The sequence below is a fragment of the Tyto alba genome, unplaced genomic scaffold, assembly GCF_018691265.1.
Source record: "Tyto alba isolate M040663 unplaced genomic scaffold, T.alba_DEE_v4.0 Super-Scaffold_45, whole genome shotgun sequence".
NCBI lineage: Eukaryota > Metazoa > Chordata > Aves > Strigiformes > Tytonidae > Tyto > Tyto alba.
Window position 1 is genome coordinate 36,814,743 of NW_024881321.1, and position 18,531 is coordinate 36,833,273.

An 18,531-nucleotide genomic window follows, 5' to 3' on the forward strand; every position below is an offset into this window, starting at 1 on the left:
TCAGTTAAGCCTTCCCCAACTTTTAAAGGCTTTAAGTGCATAGCTATTTGGATAACCTTATTTCCTTCAAGTGAGTTATAGTGAAAAAAGGTATTTAAATATGCATAAACTGCTTTTTAGACTTTACGAAGAGCATGACTAGAAATTACCTGAAAAAGAGAGATGCTATTAATTACCTGCGCACAGTAATCTGCTGTATTTAATATCTTCATTTTTAATGTCTTTTCCTCAAAGATTTTTATTTTGTTTCTGTCTAACTAGGGTAGTGAAACTGTCTTGAATGCAGTCATGAGATAAATCTTTTTCTGAGTGGCAGCCACTCGTATCTCTTGGGAGTGATTTTAGTGGCTAAACATTAATCATCCGTTTGTAGATACTGTTCTGAGCTACTCATGGCTGGGGCACAGGAAGGTCTGTCTAGACATCTTAGTGGTTTGTCTTTCTTGCCTAAGCCCCTTCAAAAATTATTACTTCTCCTTTGAAGAAGAATGGGCAGAATAAAGATGTACTTTGTCTGAAACCCAGTGTAATAAAGTGCTAAAAGTCTGTCAGGTTTTTTGAAAATAAAGTTTAAGGAGTCCTCTGTGTTAAAGAAGCATCCATTTTAAGTAACATCTGTCAGACTATACAAGTGACCTGCTCCCAGGTCATTCGCATTTATTCAGGTAACAGAGTTGCTGACCAAAGGTGGATCTGTGGGAAAGACCACTGCTGGGCAGGGAAAGCAGGGAACCAGGGTTGGAATATGAGGAGGATCAGATACTAAGGGTAAAGATGAACGTTCAACCATTTTATAGATTGTTGTTTTTTTACTAATTTACTTGACCTCCTCAATCAGATGTTTTAAATGTCTAGTATGACAACACTATACTGTCACCACGCATGTAGTCAAATAATCCTCTAGGAGATTTAAAGAGGAATATACTGCATAAGAGATTACATTTTTATTTTAACAATGGTGATTTGGGGAGCTTGTATAAATCATCAAACTTAATGGTCAAAAAACCTCTTTAGCACGGAAAAAACACTTCATATCAAAAGATTTAAACAGGAAAATTTAAACAAGTTTTTCACTAAACCTCTGTTCATTTTTCCTTCTTAGCAGGCAGAGATCCATAAAAAATACGTGCATAAGATCAGAAAATAGAGATCATTTGCCTGATACTCAATGATGAAAATATGCAGTTCTTCTAGAATAGAATCTGTATTGTCGTATATCACAACAACAGCTTTGAATGGTCAGAACTGTTGTGCAAGGAAAAATAATCAAGTCTAACCAGACCTCTTTCAAAATTCCAAGATAAGTAGCTGGGTAGCAGGCAGTGCAGGCAGCATTCCAGTCTCATGAGAAGTATTCTGATTGCAAGATGAGAGCACTTGACTTTCCAGCTTCTGCATGCCTGACAGCCTGAGTTTTGGCTTGCTCATAGGTGGTTTAATATTGAAGTAACTATTAAGCAGGATCAGTGTTTACCAGGGGCATATTTAGAGTAGATACTGATTTTTGGCACATAATAGAAAAAGAACATTTAATTCCTATGTCTCACACATGTCCAGGCTTTAACCCCCAACAAGTAAAGAGATTACTCTACATAATAGGGGTTTCATATACAACTAAGGCATGCTTCTTGAGGATCCTTTTCATCTTCAGATGTAATAGAGGTATTTTCCTTCTAGAGCTCTGGCTGTGTTTGCTTTAGGGGCCAAATTTGGAAGGTGTCTAATTTACAGCTTAATTTGCATATCTGCAAGTATCCACGCAGTCTGCCAAGAAGAGACAAGGCACAGCAAATAAATTAGGAGAAGGTTCTTGGCCCATCTCCTTTGAAATGAAAGTTATATTGGAGTTGTCATTTTGTTATATGTCAAATGATAATTTGGTTAATAAGATGATACAGTGTTAGTTTTATTAAACTATCTTTCATACCTTTTCACACAGTTTCAGCTGACATTTTGACATGCATTCCAATAAGCAATCCTTGCAATTTTTCTTGGAAGCTACAGAGTGAACTGTGTAAAAAGAGTATGGTTGAACCTGCTGCAGTGCAGGGGAAGGGTCCTTTTTCACTTTTATATATTTTTTTTTCCTTTGAAGTTTTTACATTTTCTGTTTGTGGTTTTATATACTGTAAGCTTTAGATAATTGGTAAGATCAGTAGAGAAATAAGCAGCCATTTACTCTTATTCACTTCTATAGTTTATTAGGAAGATTATGTTTGTGTCAAGGCCAAGGAACAGAAGAGGGGCTGTCAACTTTTATTTGGTCAGTTTGCTATGTCTGCATAGTTAACTCTGAGTGCCATCTACTTCCTCGAGTCATGCATACAAAATGGAAGTGAATTAAAAGTGTTGTTTGAAGTGACTAAGTAGTTTTTAAAATGGGCCTTAAATAAACTGTTCTGTAACTAAATCTCCGAATGAGCGTTGTTGCTAGTCAAAAATTATTTCAGTCCCTGGTACCAAGATTATCACAGTTCAGAAAATTTATATGATTCCAAGAATACATGATTGCCAATTTAAGATTCCATTTCAGTAAATTATTAAAGTAACAAAAGTACTCCTGCTTCTTGTTTAGTTTAATCTTGACTTGTGAATTATGAATTTGATTTTTAGAACATAGAATGAGAATAATATTTCTCTCACAAATACTGATAGTCTGTGTATTTTTTTTTTTTTCAGTACACATTTTGGAACTTTGTACCGAAAAATTTGTTTGAGCAGTTCAGAAGAATAGCTAACTTCTATTTTCTCATAATTTTTCTTGTTCAGGTAAGTTATCCTCATTTTTCAGTAAATTTCTAGACTCTTCCTAAAAAACAAAGGAGTTGAAAAAGGTTGAAAAATGCACTGGTTTTGATGACTGAGGTAAATGGTTGAGCCTGGACAGCCTTTTACACTGATGATGTGATAAAAGGAGTTTTGTTTTATTTCATTTCCAGGTTGTAAATATGAATCTAACCTGAAGAGAAATTGACACCAGCACTGGTTTGGTGGCAAGACATATCTTGATAAAATTGAAAAGTATGAGTGTCGTTTTTATTTTGTAATAAACATTCAGATCAGTAGAAGCATTGTTATAAATTATGTTGCTGATAAACTTTTGTTAGTTTTGCTAAATACTGTGGTTATTTATAACAGAATGGTGCCTTGGCAGAAACTTACCAACTGCACTGTCATCAAAGCCTGTAGAGAAACTGAAATATAGATGCTAATACAATGCTTGCTTAGAGAGGTACATAAATATTTGTTTTTGTAATTATTACCTCAGATAACTAGCCTACTGCTTTCTAGGTGTCTTCATTCTGAACCTTTCACAATCACTTAAATGTGTTAAACAATAAAAGTTTAGTTGTAGTTAAGTGAAAAGCTGTATTACTTTGCACACCGGATTGTGTAGAAAGAAAAGCTATGCAGATTCCCAGGACAATTTAGATTTTCTAATCATCTGAACTCCCTGTCAGGATCATACCTCTTTGTTCATAACTGCAGAAGCCACAGCTCAGTATTTCAGGATTTACTCTTTGCATGCATAAGAACAACTGTATCGTATAACATGTAAAAACAGCACCATGCTGATTTCTAATACTGCTCAGTAACTTTGCCTCCAAAGCTGCAGCTTTTCAGTCTGGTACTTACTTAAACTCTTGCAAGTAATTTTACTAGACATTAACACCTAAATGTTAATGTGATCTAAATACAGTATTGTATCTTATTATAGCATATAGTTATTTTTCAAGTTTTGTTGGTATAGTATATATTCTTAAAATTGTATTAAAGTACTGTTATTTTTAATTAAAGTTCCTTGATGCTTTGTAACATATTGGTAAAATCGTTACTTGAAACATTTTGCTTGAGAAATTGACAGCTTACATTCACAAAATTATAACCAGAAAAATTTTGTTCCTTTTGTTGCAGTTAATTATTGATACACCTACTAGTCCAGTTACGAGTGGACTTCCACTGTTATTTGTCATCACCGTGACAGCTATCAAACAAGTGAGTAATTTAGTGAGCAAAAGCAAAACTAAAGAGAACATTATTATTTGTTTTGCATTTCAATTTTCCCTGCCTTTTTGTGTTAGACTGTCTTAGGGCAAAACCTAAAGAATTATTGCAATGAATTTTAACAGAGTGATTTTATTTTTGTTTCCATAGTTTAAGTGGAGTTAGTTGCTATATGATGATATCTCACGAATTCAACACAAGCTTCTAAATTATTTTATAATATTGATGTTCTTATCTTCCAAGGAATCATTTACATTCTTATGTTAACTCAGCACACTTTGACTTTGGTTTGTTTGTTTTTAAACAGCTGCCCAGATACTATTATGTTTTTCCATAATGACTGAAAATTAGTTTAGTAAGAACTACAAAAATTTAAAAGATAAAGCTGCTCTTATCTTTGAGGTTTCCTTAGCCTTTACAGAATGAACAGATAATAAAAACTATTTTGGTTCAAGTCTTCAGTATATGCTGATTATAATCTACAGTTCATAACGATAGCTGCAGTGCTTTCTACAGATTGGCATTGAACAGATGCTACTGTATTCTCTCATTTTTAATGTGAAAACTAATCCGTACAATTTAATTATTGTTTTGGAAATTATTTCTTGCTCCATCATGGAGCATAAAAGATCCTAATAGAAGTTGTTCTGTTAAAATAGAATTACGTAATACAAGCGTGGAATCGTACAGATTTTCCAATTCACTTTCAAGTTAGTATTACCAAAAGGACAAGATTAAGGTAATTTTCACCTGATACCCCCATGCTGCAGTGCTACAGTGGACATAAGGACTTAAATGCAGGTGGGATCCTACTGAAATTAGTGGCATCTCAGATTAATATAAAAAGTTGTAATTCATATGGGGATATTGCAATCAGATCTGCATGTTATCAGAGGTTCTGATGTTACAAATTTGGTTTGGGTCAGGAATGACCTCATGATTGCCCTTCTGTTAATTTAGCCAGAGCAGAAGTTGTTGACTTTGTGAGTTTCAGGCCAGCTTGCAGGAGCATGGAGGATACCTGATCTGGCACAGACCTTGCTAGTGCAAAGTTAATGCATCAAAAATGTTACTAAATTTGAACTAGCAAGTGAGTTTATAAGCAGTACTTTGTATTCAGTGCCTACAACACTCTTCTGTATTTAGTGTACCATCTCACCATAACCACAGAGTAGTTTCTAAAACTCTGGGCTCCTAAAGTAATAGTCACAAGTAATGGTCTTTACAGTGGTTTTGTTATGTGTTTGGCTTTTTGCCTTCAGATCGATGTAATGGTATTTGCTCCTGTAGGACAGCTCTCAGTGTAAGAACTCAGTGGCACCAGGAGTTCCTTTTCATGGCTCAGTCTTCGCTGTAGCTCTGGGTCAGACACCAAGCCATTTCTTTCCTTCATTTCAGTGAATGGGATGTGAACGTGAATGGAAAATTTTTGCCAGCAGCTTGACGTTCAGCATCTTTTGCTGGGCCACTCGAGGGAGTTAGCACTTTCCATGGGCATAAGAAAGATCTCCTATGTCATGCTTCAAAAAAAATGTTATGCCTTTTGGGGAAAAAATATCAGTGAAGTAGTTGAACATCAAGGAAGTTTGTAGGCCAGAGTGCTCCTCATTTTAGCTCAAAACTTGTAAAGGGGGGTTGTCTGTATTTCTTATGTACCTGTGATGGATTATGATGATTAAAACAGTGACTAACAAAAATGAGGCTGTGGTGGGTTGACCCTGGCCAGCAGCCAAACATCTACCCAGCCTCTCTTTCACTCCCCTCTTCTGTGGGATGGGGAGAAAATAGAGAGAAGGTGAAAAGGCTTGTGTGTCATGTTGGTGACACTTTGATAGGGAAAGCAACAGCTATGCACGCAAGCCAGGGAAAATAAGGAATTCATTCACTGCTTCCCATCGGCTGGCAAAGGTCCACCTACTTACTGGAAAGCAGGGCCTCGGCACATATAACGGTTGCTTAGGAGGACCCACCACCACAAACAACCCTCTTCTGCCTGTTTTCCCTTAAGCTTTTCTTGCAGAGCACAATGTCATATGGTGTGAAATATCCCCTTGATCAGTTTGGGTCTGCTCTCCGGACAGTGTCCACCTCCCAGCCTCTTGCCCACCCCCAAGCCTACTTGCTTTTTTTTTGGTGTGTGGGGAGGTTGGAGAGAAAGCTAGTAAGCTGGGCAAGCACTGTTCAGCAGTAGCCAGAACACTGGGGTGCAACCAACACTGTTTTAGCCCCAAGTACCAAGCACAGAAGTATATGGGCTGCTGTGAAGAAAGTTAAGTCCATCCGAGCCAGACCCAGTGCAGAGGATGATTTTGATTGTATTGATTTAGTAGGATAACTGACTACCTTCACAGTCTTTATGCTAAATGCAGACTTTTCGTTCATTAGTTTTAAAAGAAACCTCAAAGAGCAGTGTTTCCATTTCTTTACACTGCTAACTCTACAGAATTGAGTATGTTCTGTAGTAGGATTCAGCTCTCACTGGTGAGCAGAAGTTGTGATACATGCAATAGCTACTATGTAGGTGTGGCTTTCCTGCTCCTAAAATTTTAAATGTTACACTTACAGTCTTAGTGTAGTTTGGTAGTGATCTATCAAAGCCTGGATTATGACATGCTGTGCCTAGTACTGCAGTTCTATTGATCTCTTTGAGTCTTTCTCCCAACAACTGGTGTAGGCTTTACACCTGCTTGAGGAGCTGTACCAGCCCCTGGAAGTATATTACACTAAAGCTATAGACTACATGAGTTCCTAGATTATCTCTGAGAGCATCCAAAGTAGTGATCCTTTTGTTCTACAGTGAGTTTTCAAAGGTGCTCGAGAGAGTTAGATGTAAAAATGCTGTGGAATAGAAGTGATATTTTCCATCTCTTAACCACTGGTGTCATTGTCAGTCCCAGTCTTCATCCCATGGCAGGGCCTTTTCAATGGAAAGCTGCAGATTCCCTGTCCTTTACTTTCTCTGTCTGTATGAAACACAAATTTGTAGGATAACTGAGCAATTGAAATTGGTTACTCTGCAAAGTTTCTTGAAACAAAATTCTTCAGGACTATATGTATTATATATAGGTTTAAAAAGTTTGACATACTGTATGACAGTCAGGAAATGTGACTACCTTCAGTCATGTTGTCACTTAATCACCTTTCAGTATGGAGCCATAATCTTCCAAAATGTATTTTCTATACTCTTACCTTCTCAGCAACTGCTTCTATAAGTACTTCGCACTTACTCAGGAGTCAATAGAGCACGAGCAAGAGATGATCACTTATACACCAGAAATTGTTCTACACATTGTGAACATCCCTATTCATCAAAATGTCTTCATTAATCTTATATAATTTTGTTGGCTGATTGTAACTGAGAATGCCCTTTTTTATATATGTCCAACAAGACTGCATTACTCAACATAGCTAACACAATTTCATTTGTTCTAGTGAGAATGTTTTCTTTTTTTCTCTTATCTTGATCAAACATAATTTTTAAAATTTTTGTTGCAAGCTAGTGCTGTTCAGCCAAATGTGCATTACTGCTTCATTCCATTTCACTGTTTTCTAGGGTTATGAAGATTGGCTTCGACATAAAGCTGACAACGCAATGAACCAATGCCCTGTTCATTTCATTCAACATGGTAAACTGGTTAGAAAGCAAAGCCGAAAATTAAGAGTAAGTAACTATGACTTAACAGATTTTAGGAGTCAGGCTTTACTCCACACTTGTAAAACAAATTATACAGACATGTAGTGTAGATGATGATATAGCACTTATTATATTTAATGGAGATTAAAGCTAAAATATACTGAATTTTAATGCCTCTGAATAAAGTATTTTTAAAAGCTAGACATGATTCTGCTTTATATTTTCTTTGTTAACTCCTCTCATAACTGTTCCTTTAATTTTTTAGTTTTTAACTTGGGATATCAACCATGATTTCTCTTCCATCTTCCCCATTTTCAGTCCTCTGTGGGTATGCACATTAATAACTTATTACAACCTGATTATGATAGTCAACGCTACCGATTTGTCCTATGTGTACAACACATCACAGCCTCTTCATTGCCTTTCTGAATGCTGCTACATTCCCCTCCTGATATTTTTAAGGTTATTAGCAGAAATCGATTTCTGGTCTTTTTTTTTTTTTTTTTGGTGAGCAGATTAACTTCTCATCGTTATTCTCTTTAGAACTCAGCAAATTTGATAGATATTTGTTTGAAATTTCCTCGTTTCTAATATCTTTGTTAGGGATTTCTTTTTCTGCTCTGGTCTGTTTGGGCATAAATGGCTCTACAGTGTTCATAGCCTTTCTGCTGTGACCTTCCCTTTGAGTGTGATAGCTTCTGCCTAGGGCTTCCAGGTAATAAAGAAAATTAAGACATCGCATGCTGACTATTACATGTGGGTAACTAAGCAGTTAAATATTCCAAATAAAATATAATGAAGTACCACGTAACTGGAATTTGTATTCCATTAATTAATATATTGCCTATATTTTCTTATTTTGTCCCCTATTCTTTGCCTTTCACAGACTGTATTTTGAGCAACTAAATAATAGGAGAGACAGGCATAGGAAATGCTTACATGGCAAGTGGTGTCTGTATGTATGGGTAAATGGGTAAAATTCTCTGACCTGCATTATGTAAGAAAGCAGAGTAGATCACATACAGGTAGACCCTTTCACACCTAAGGCCTGTGGACGTTTGATTAAAGGAAGGGAAAAGAGAATTGCTAAAAGATGAAGTTTCTTTTTCACAGAGTCCCAGCCTGGTTGAGGTTGGCAGGCGTCTCTGGAGGTCGCTTGGGCCAACCCCCCCAGCTCCATCAGGGCCACCGAAAGTTAGTTGTCCAGGCAGGACCATGCCCAGACAACTTTTGAATATTTATTTTGAGACTCCCCAGCCTCCCTGGGCAACCTGTGCCAGTGCCCGATCACCTTCACACTGCAAATGAGATGGACCCTCCCATGTTTCAGGTTGTGCCCACCGCCTCTGGTCCTGTCACTGGGCACTGCTGAAAAGAGCCTGGCTCTGTCCTCTTTGCACCTTTACTTGACACAGTGGCTAATGTTGTCAGGACACCTTTTAAATTTTATTAGCAAGTTGCTCTTCGCTATTATTTTTAATTGTTTTGGGTTCTTTTCTTATTCATGCCTTTTTTCTTTTGCAAATTTTGTAGATTATTAACGTCTGTTTTAATAAGCTGTTGCATTATAGATTGCTCCTGGCTTTCAGGGTGACTTGTATGCCATGGCTTACAGAGAGAATCTTGCTAGATTAGTTAGTAAAGAATAACGATCATTCAATGCTATGATCTGTGAAAATCAAGAAAGGACTCTTTTTTTCCTTTGGGTTGCACCTAAAAACTCACTTTCTGATGTGAAAATGTTTTCAGTGGCAATTAAAAAAAACGCTAGACGCAGTGGGCATTTTTTCTTATGCTTGTTTTAGTGGTGACATTTAACTGTCGGGAGGGATTTGTTCACTAAATTGGCCTCTCAACTTTCTCTCTGGCCAGATTCAGTGTTCTGAGGAATTCTGATTTTTCTTTCTGTGGCATCTGTAGAGGTGATTAAACTTGCAGTAGTATTGCTGTGTTTGAGGTAGCTGATAATTAAATTAATGTTGTTTTCAGTGGTAAAGAGAACTAGTAAAATCAAAATAGTTACCTGGTGTTCTTAGAGTTTGCTCTAGGAATAGGTGCATTCTTTGTCTCCTAACAGTTTATTCAAGATAATTCCCTAATGGTGTTTTATCTGCTTTTGGTTTAAGTTCTCACTTTGAGGGCTTTATTATAATTCATCATGTCACTGTCTTTCATAATTAATGATTTCATGGCAAAAAGGCTAGTTCTCTTGAAGACACATCTTGGAAGAATAAGGCTACTTGAGCAATAATCTGGTCCATCAGGCTCCCCTGCTCTTCGGGATGAAGGCTCTGTGTTGTTCAAGCTGGCTCAAGCCAAGGCATTCACTGGCTCCAGTTCCAAACCTACTCCTTCACTGTCTTACTACATATCTTCACTTCCCTGGGTCTGTGGAATGATACATGCGAAGTCATTTGATCAAAAGGAAATATATGAGGAAATTAACCCCTTCATAAATTTGAACATCCCCAAACTTTTTATTATTGGTTAAAAGTGCAGCTTCCCCCCCCTAGAAATGGTTTAGCCGATTGTCATTATGTTGTTTTAATAAGTCTCTGAATTTTGTTCAGAGGCTTAAAATTAGTAAACCATACAGCTCTACTGCTGCACTAGAAGTCATGATTTTCAAAAAGATACCATCATTTACATTAAAGATGGAAAAATTCTTCTTGAGGTTTCTGTTAATTTTTATACCTGATTGTTGCAGGTATGCTTAGCAATTTGCATTCTCTTATGCCATTTGTACAATTTGCAATTTTTTATTGCTGCTGGTTAAAAAAGCCTTTTCATATCTACAAGAAGTTAAATCTCACTTATTATCATCATCCTAGATCTTCAATATGCTTTAGTAAATCCTATTTAATCTGTCACAATTTTATTTTTAGATGTTGCTGTTGCTGATTGTTGTCAGACTATTTTGCTTACCTAGAATTAACTGACTCCTTCCAACTGCTAAGGATATTGGAATTTAGCTTTATAGGTATATCACAAGAACAACAATTAGGCTGAACCTTATGATAATAAATTATGACATTAAAGTATATTGAATAGATGTTAGGCTACATGAAAAGTTGCAAAAATTACATATTTAGATGGGATATTTATTGAAACTTTGATATTCTTAAAACATGGTATATCTTTGCCATTTTTTCAATTTTTTAATATTCCTTTGTAAAGGTGAACTCCAAAAATGTATCAAAGGCTGTTTTTCTAAAATGAATGGTTTACTGTAGTATTTTGAATTTATAGTCAGTTGGTTGTTCTGTGACACTCTTTAACACACTGTAAGATATTAGCTATGTATACGTGAATAAAAACTAATTTGCTCACCTTTAAGCATGGATAAAAATAGGATGGACTTCTAGTCACAAATTCTGTTCAAAATGTATCCTGTTTTCATTGGCAGACTTGGAATTCTTCACATTTCCAGCTATCTCTAATTATAATATTAGGAGCTAGATGCTTATCCTCAACAGTCAGCAAGAGTAGCCCACATCTCCAGCTGGTTTTGAAACAATGTTTATTGTATTTAGTCTTAAAACAAGGATAGAATATTCTATCTTTCAAATAAAGTTACAAAACTTAATAAGACAGTATTTGCAAAATGGTTATCTTTAGAGGAAAGGTAGTATACAGTTAGACCACAGTCATTCCACAAAGTGTAATTCAGTTTCTCAGGTTTTTTTTAAGTTCTTTACTCCTGTGGTAAAATCCTGGTGTAAATATAAATTGATAAATTTTCAAGATATTTGAGTGAACCTAGGTTTTGGGTTTGAAAGATGAAATTTGGCCTACTACATAGTTGATAAATACATTTTATTTTGTTGTGTTTTTTTTTCCCTAGGTTGGAGATATTGTTATGGTAAAAGAAGATGAAACATTCCCATGTGACTTAATATTTCTATCGAGTAGTAGAGGAGATGGAACGTGTTTTGTTACAACAGCTAGCTTGGATGGTGAATCCAGTCATAAAGTAATAAATGTTCTACATTTTCTTTTTAAGGCAGAGTTCACATTTAATTTCTTACACAGATCATGCTATGACTTCATGCTTGTAAGTGTGAGCAGGTACACTACCTTGTGTAACATTTCTAGCAGTTGACTTAATTTCTCTTTTAAAACTTACTTATTTGTGATTTTGTCTGTGTCCAATATAGGCATGCAGATTACAGAGGCAGTGCACAAACTTTTTTGTACTTAAATGCTTTCACAGTGACCTGATTTGTGAGTACACTGGGAGATACTTGCATATAATGCAAGGTGATGACCAATTAGGAGCATTTAAAGGCGCATCTTATTTGATCTATGAGCTCTTATGTAGAAACTAGTAAATCTATTTTGTGCTGAAATATATGTAGACATTAACGTATTTTATATCTGTTGTTTTTATATTTTATTTAAACCTTTCTATTCACTTCAGACCTACTATGCTGTTCAAGATACAAAGGCATTTCACAATGAACAAGAAATCGATGCACTGCATGCTACCATCGAATGTGAACAACCTCAGCCAGACCTCTATAAGTAAGAAGATAATTCTTACCTGTTTCATTTAAAGTACCCTACCAATAAATTATGAGAATATCATAATGAAAAGATAGGGGCTGCATCTGTTTTGTTAGAGTGGGCCCCAGGTTGAGCTTGAAGTCAGATTAGTCTTCCACCCGTGCTCCTTTTCTGCAAGTAGTTCACTGGTGTGCTTCAGGGCAGTGGTCTCCAAAGAGGGTTTTTGAGATGATCCACTGAGGTGCCTGAGAGATTTTAGAACTTCTATTTATTTTTTTAATCTTAAAAAAAAAAAAAAAAAATAAAAAATGAAGCTTTACTAATATTTAGTATTCACACTGGCACTGTTAGTCTGTCAGGGAGTCCCATGTCACAAAGAGTTTGCGAAGAGTCCCCAGGGGAAGAGAGGGTGTTCTACAGTGCAGAGAGGTTGCCAATGGCACCCTTGCTTGTTCCTTTGCTTTCAGCATATTGTGAATTATTGCAGTTTGTGTGCCTGGTTAAATGAATTTACAGGTTGTATTATACAGTTCTACCTAAGGTAACCCTCACAAAATGGTCAAGTGGCTTAAAAGATTCCTGCAGAGAAACTGTGGATTGAAGATAATACTAAATGCAAGCACAAGTGAACAAGAAAATGGCAAACACTTCCACACCTAGTATGAGCTTGTTGTGGTTTGAGTTCAGAGGGTGACTGAGCAACACACAGCTGCTCACTCTCCTCTTCCCCACAGCTCTGGGAAGGAGAAAATGAAACAAAAGGCTCTAGAATTGAGATAAGGACAGGGAGGGGCAACTCACCCATTATGATCACAGACAAAAGATGGACTCATTAGGGGAAGAAAAAAGAACATAAATTTAATACAGACATTAACAACAACAGTACTTAACAGACAGGGAGGGACAGTGAGAAACATTACCACATCTTAAAGACATCTTCGCCCCACCCCTCCCTTCCTCTCAGGCTCAGTTTTGCTCCCGATTTCTCTACCTCCTCCCTCTCCAGTGGACCAGTGGGCAGGGAATGGGGAGTATGGTCAGTCCTGCTGCTTCTTCCACCTTGGCCGTGGTGGGAAACAACTTCTTTCATTCTCCCCTTGCTCCAGCATGGTCCCCCGCTCACAGGAGACAGTCCTCCACAAACTCTCTGACACGAGGCCCTCCCTTGGGTTGTAGCGTTTCCAAAGCTGCTCTAGCATGGGCCACACCCACACGTTGCAGTCCTCCCGCCACTGAACTACAACAGTGGGGGGCTTCTTCCCAGAGGGTCCTGGCCTTCTTTGGGGGCAGCCACCTGCTCTGGTGCCTGCAGGCCAGCACCTGCTCTACTGTAGACCTCTGGGGGTGGCGGGGGGGCTGATCCTGCTGTCTCACACGGGCTGAAGGGGGTCTCTGCACCAGCACACCTCCTCTGCCCCCCCTTCCCTTCTTTCACCCACTGACCTTGGTGTTCGCATAGGTGTCTTCCTCGCAACTCTTCCTTACAAATCCCAGCTCCTCCTCCCAGGTTCCTCTTCTTAAACACATTGCCACAGAGATGCAGCCACTACTGCTAATTGGCTCAGCCTTGGCCATAAGCCTCATTACAAGATAAAAACAATGCCAATCTAATCAGATCTGACAAGAAGTCGGCAAAAAAAAATTGAAACCATCAAGGCTATTTGAAGTATGGATTTACATCTGCTGTCATTAACAATGAACCTCACCTAACATGCTTTAAGATACTGGATAATGATAATAGGAAGCCATCGTGATTAACAAGACATTTAAAAGCGAAGCGTCCAGAACATGAAGAAAAATCCCTACAGTTTTTTAGCAATGTTTAAAGTCTTGTAATGCTCGATATTTTATGGAAGTACTGTACAGAATTTAACTAAACTTAAATCTTTAGAAACCTCTTCTGTTGTTGGTGTCTTCATTGTGAAAGACAAAAAGCCACACAGCATTGGGGAAACTTGTTCTTCCTGCTGCAATAAAAATAGCTGAAATAATACACAGAAAAACAATTTGGCAACAAACTAAAGCGCACTCTTTTGTCAGCAAGTAGTGTTGGAAGAGGCAGAGAAAACACTGGTTATTTCTGAGGTGTGGAGGTGTCTCTTTTCCCTGATACCAGTGACCAAGGAATTGGTCTAGAAATCTGCAGGAGAACAGATTCTTTCTAAAGTCAATTCTGTGAATGGCTTGATCCTTTTTTAAATACATGGGTCATGAAGTGAACATTTGCAAGTTGAAGCTCATGCCGTTATAGATGGTGGAATTTGCTGAGACAACTGCTGAAACACAAGTAACAGGTTTTGGTAGACAGCTGCTATCTCTGCTAATTTTTACTCGGCACTTTACCTCTCCACAGACCACGGTGTCGAATCTTTCCTTCTGAAGACACATAGTTATTTTACACCATGCTGCATCATAACAAACTGTACGGTGTCTTTGATGTCGCTCTATGTGTTGTATATTCTCTCAGCAGACAGGTCCTGTGAGCCTGAGAGGTTCCCTTTCAGGGTAACAGACCCACCAGCTCCTCACAGTTTCCTCTGCCATTCAGACTGCTGGCTTAATCCCTTTTGATTTTAAGTTATCCACTTGGACAGTGGTATTGCAAATACAGTCTACAGGGTCTGGCTGGAATGGAGTAAATTTTCATCATAGCAGCCCATGTGGTCTAGTGGTTTTGATTTGTGACTAAAACAGTGTTAATAACACACCAGTGTTCTAGCTGTTGCTGGAAAGTGCTTGCACCATGTCAAGGCTTTATCTGTTTCCTACTCAGCCCCTTCAGCCAGTAGGCTGGAGGTTGGCAAGAGGCTGGGAGCAGACCCAGCCAGGATGGCTGACCTCTGTTGACCAGAGGGATATTCTGTGCCATATAATGTCATGCTTGGCAGTAAAACTGAGGGGGTAGTCTTTCCAAAGTATCTGTTGCTTGGAGACTGGCTGGGTATCAGTCTGCTTATGGAAGGTGATGAGTGGTTGCCTTAGTGTCACCTGGGTTCTTTCCTCCTCTTACATAAATTGCCATTATCTCGCTTTTGCTCTTCTGATTCTCTCCCTTACCCTGATGGGGAGGGAATGAGCAAGAGGCTGATGGGTGCTTGGTTGCTATCCAGGGTCAGCCCCCCCACATAACAGATAAAATGTACTTCGAGATATTCAGAGGGAAAATTGCTTATTGGCTTTATGCTTTTGTTTTGTTTTGTTTTGTTTTTAACTTAGTTATAGGGCTTAGGTTTTGTAAAGGGTAGTGATTATACTGGTTTACCTCATGTAGTTTAGGGAATAAGATTTCTTGTTATTTCTTGCTAATGGGTCTACTTAGAAGATTTATTCCTTATTTTATAATCTCTTAAATCTTTTAATACGCAAAGTTTACATTGACCTACTGTTATGTGTATTTTGTATTTACATGTTTTAAATATATCCATATGTATCTCTATGTTCTGGATAATCAGAGCATGTTCTATTGCAGACTGCTCACTGATAAATACTTTACAGAAAATATTTCTCAATTAATTTATTCTCAGGCATATTTTTAAAAGTGAGAGTAATTTTCTTTGTTTTTAAATATGTATGTGTGATGTACGTGTATATATATCTGTGTATAGAGACAATTATATGTCCTTGTAATGTACATTAAAAATCTGAACTACTGGGACATATATGCGTAAGATTACACAAATTAGCAGTGCTGTTAAACTACTTGTATATTTCTCTTGCAGATTTGTTGGTCGAATAAATGTTTACCATGATAGGAATGAGCCTACTGCAAGGTAGGGAAAATCCAGAGCTTCTATGCATTAAAAAATTTTCAGGGTTGAGTAAACATCAATAATGAGAATTACCTTTGGTTCACCAACATTGTGCTGCCTTGCCTTATTGATAGAATGTTTTTCTCTTAGAAGTTTCCAGGCTGTTATGTGATATATCATAAATATTTTATCTTTTAATTAGATAGATTTCTCATTTTATATTTTTATGTCCTTATTTAACTTCCATTTTTATTTGACGTGTATTTAGTTTGTAAATGATGCTGGTAGGATTTTGACAGTAATTGTACAATGCTGCCCCATTAGCATGGGATCTTCGTAGTGCACTAAGGAATATGAATAGTATATCACTTGTGTATGTCTCTCATTTTTCTTCTTAGAAATTGAAGAGTTTGAGCATGCTAAATATCATGTTTAGCTTTACTGAGCATGTTTGTACATTTGTCTAAAATGCCCACAATGTTGTGTACATTCAGGAAGGCAACATCCAGGAAAATGCATTTTTTCACTTTAAAGATTCTTTTGGCTAAAAAAGTTGGTTGGAAATGAACTTAGGTGGGACAAGAAAGGAAAATAAGCAGAAAACACCTTTTTGATCTCAACAGCAATAAACTGATCTGTGATAACATATGAGAAGAAAATCTGTGGCATTAGGACTTGTATTCTTTGGTCAACACTATTAGAGCAATTGGTATTTTTTACTGTATTGGTCTATAATGTCTTACCATCCAAACCATTCATATAACATCAATCCAGTGGTTTAAATTGAAATAGTTTCAGGTTTTACATCAGAGTTATTGCCCAGAGTTTCTTGATTTTGGGGGGGTTTCATACCACAAGAACACTTTGATTAACATCCAGAAACACTGAACTTCCTGGTTTTTTTTTTCCACTGCTGTATAGATAGAGTCTGACAATTCTGCCTGCTGTCTGTCTATAAAGTAGTCCATGATTTTTCGTTCATATGGTGATTTGTATTACCTGTCATCCTCCAAAATATTATTTTAAACTGCATGGGGATCCTTGCATTAATTTGCCTACTCCTCAATAAATTACTTTACCTATATTCATCTTTATGCTTTGATATGTATACAGTAATTATCAATTATATGCCATTTGTACTTAAAATAAAATGGAAGAATGTATTGTCCTTAATAAGTAATTCTAACATGCAGGACACTACAGTTTCTATAAGCCTAAAAAGGACTTGCATCAGTATTTTTAAAAATAAACACCTTACAGTTAGGATGATGAGTCTTTATTTAGGTACCTACAAATGTAGTTTTTAGATTCATTGGTTTAAGTCTTGAACTGTGAAATTGTGAGCATATTAGGCATATATAGATATTTAATTTTCACTTAGAAGTTTTAAATATGCCTAGTAATTTTGTTAGGTAAAACTAATTTCCTATTTTATGTGGCTTCCGCTAAGGTCTGCTGTTTCTCTCTAAATGTTTATATTTTGTAATAATTATCTTTTGCAGGCCATTAGGATCCGAAAATCTGCTTCTTCGAGGATCCACCTTAAAGAATACAGAAAAAATCTTTGGTAAATATTTCTATTGATAAATTAAATGGACCCTGAAGTAATAACAAAACATCGAACGAGGTTGTAACCGTACAGTTACCACTGGACATATGCTTTCTATTGTATTGCTTGATTTACAACTTTTTAATAAGGTTTACTGTTGCTATAATTGCAGTAAAGTAACTATTAATGATATACAGTGACTATAGAGATTTTTGGGAAGGGGGATTTTACAGTTTAGTATTCAAGGAATAGTGAAGATGACAGATGACTCAACACGATGACTCAACTTCTTCATGTAAATATATGGCTTTTGAACAAGCACTGTGAGTTAATGTTGTTGTCCCAAAGCAGTTAATGAGCCTGTTGAAAAATTTGAAATATGTTTTGCTCATTTATCAAAACAGACATACCCCAACCAGATATATGAATATGGCTGATTGAAAAAAAAAAGAAAAAAAAAGAAAAAAGAAAAACAAAACAAAAACCAACCAACCAACCAAAAAAAAAAACCACAACAAAAAATAACCAAAACACTTAAACAGTTCCTGATCAAAATTAGACTTTCCATTAACCAGTATACTTTGTGTTTATAAATTGTCTTCATTGCATGGAAAATTTTGAATATTTTAGCAGGAATAGGAAGCACAAACTGAGATAGGTGTTTTGGAATTTTGTCAAGAAAGCCTAGTGGGACTAGTATTTCTATTATAACAAGCCACTCTTTGCTGGTGACAAAAGTGACAAGGATCAAAGTCATCCTATAACACAGACAACTTCTGTACTCCCAAGAAAGAAGATCATAGGTAGCCATGAACTACTTAGACTAAAATACCAAAATCTTGCAACTTTTTTCCCAGAAAGAGTGTGAAAAGTATTTGTTAATTTAAACTTGCTCTCTTTGGTTTTATTAGTAATCTAAAATAGGTGGACTAATATAATTAGTTTGTAGTAAATATTTCATAAACTTCAGAGGATGGTTTTAATGTTTCGCTTAACTTGTGTTTTGGGCAGAAATGTTCCTAATATGAGTGGTTGTTTCTGGTCTGCCTAACACATACAGTGTTTGCCATTACCCCAGCACAATCCAT

General features: G+C 36.7%; 1 protein-coding gene across 8 annotated transcripts in view; it reads left to right on the plus strand.

Moving 5' to 3' along the window:
- ATP11A (ATPase phospholipid transporting 11A) overlaps positions 1–18,531 on the plus strand; it is a 132,859-nt gene that overhangs the window by 72,421 nt on the left and 41,907 nt on the right. For 7 of the 8 annotated variants that reach the window (XR_006166779.1, XM_042805956.1, XM_042805957.1 and 4 more), the window contains exons 3-9: positions 2,680–2,769; positions 3,916–3,996; positions 7,559–7,666; positions 11,484–11,612; positions 12,060–12,163; positions 15,865–15,915; positions 17,397–17,461. Coding sequence is in view for 7 of the 8 variants with exons in the window: in XM_042805956.1 (XP_042661890.1) it covers positions 2,680–2,769; positions 3,916–3,996; positions 7,559–7,666; positions 11,484–11,612; positions 12,060–12,163; positions 15,865–15,915; positions 17,397–17,461 (628 nt within the window). In the remaining variant the exon portion in view is untranslated. Of the gene's footprint in view, positions 1–2,679; positions 2,770–2,961; positions 3,022–3,915; positions 3,997–7,558; positions 7,667–11,483; positions 11,613–12,059; positions 12,164–15,864; positions 15,916–17,396; positions 17,462–18,531 lie in introns of those variants that run through there. The other variant, XM_042805959.1, reaches the window with a different exon arrangement.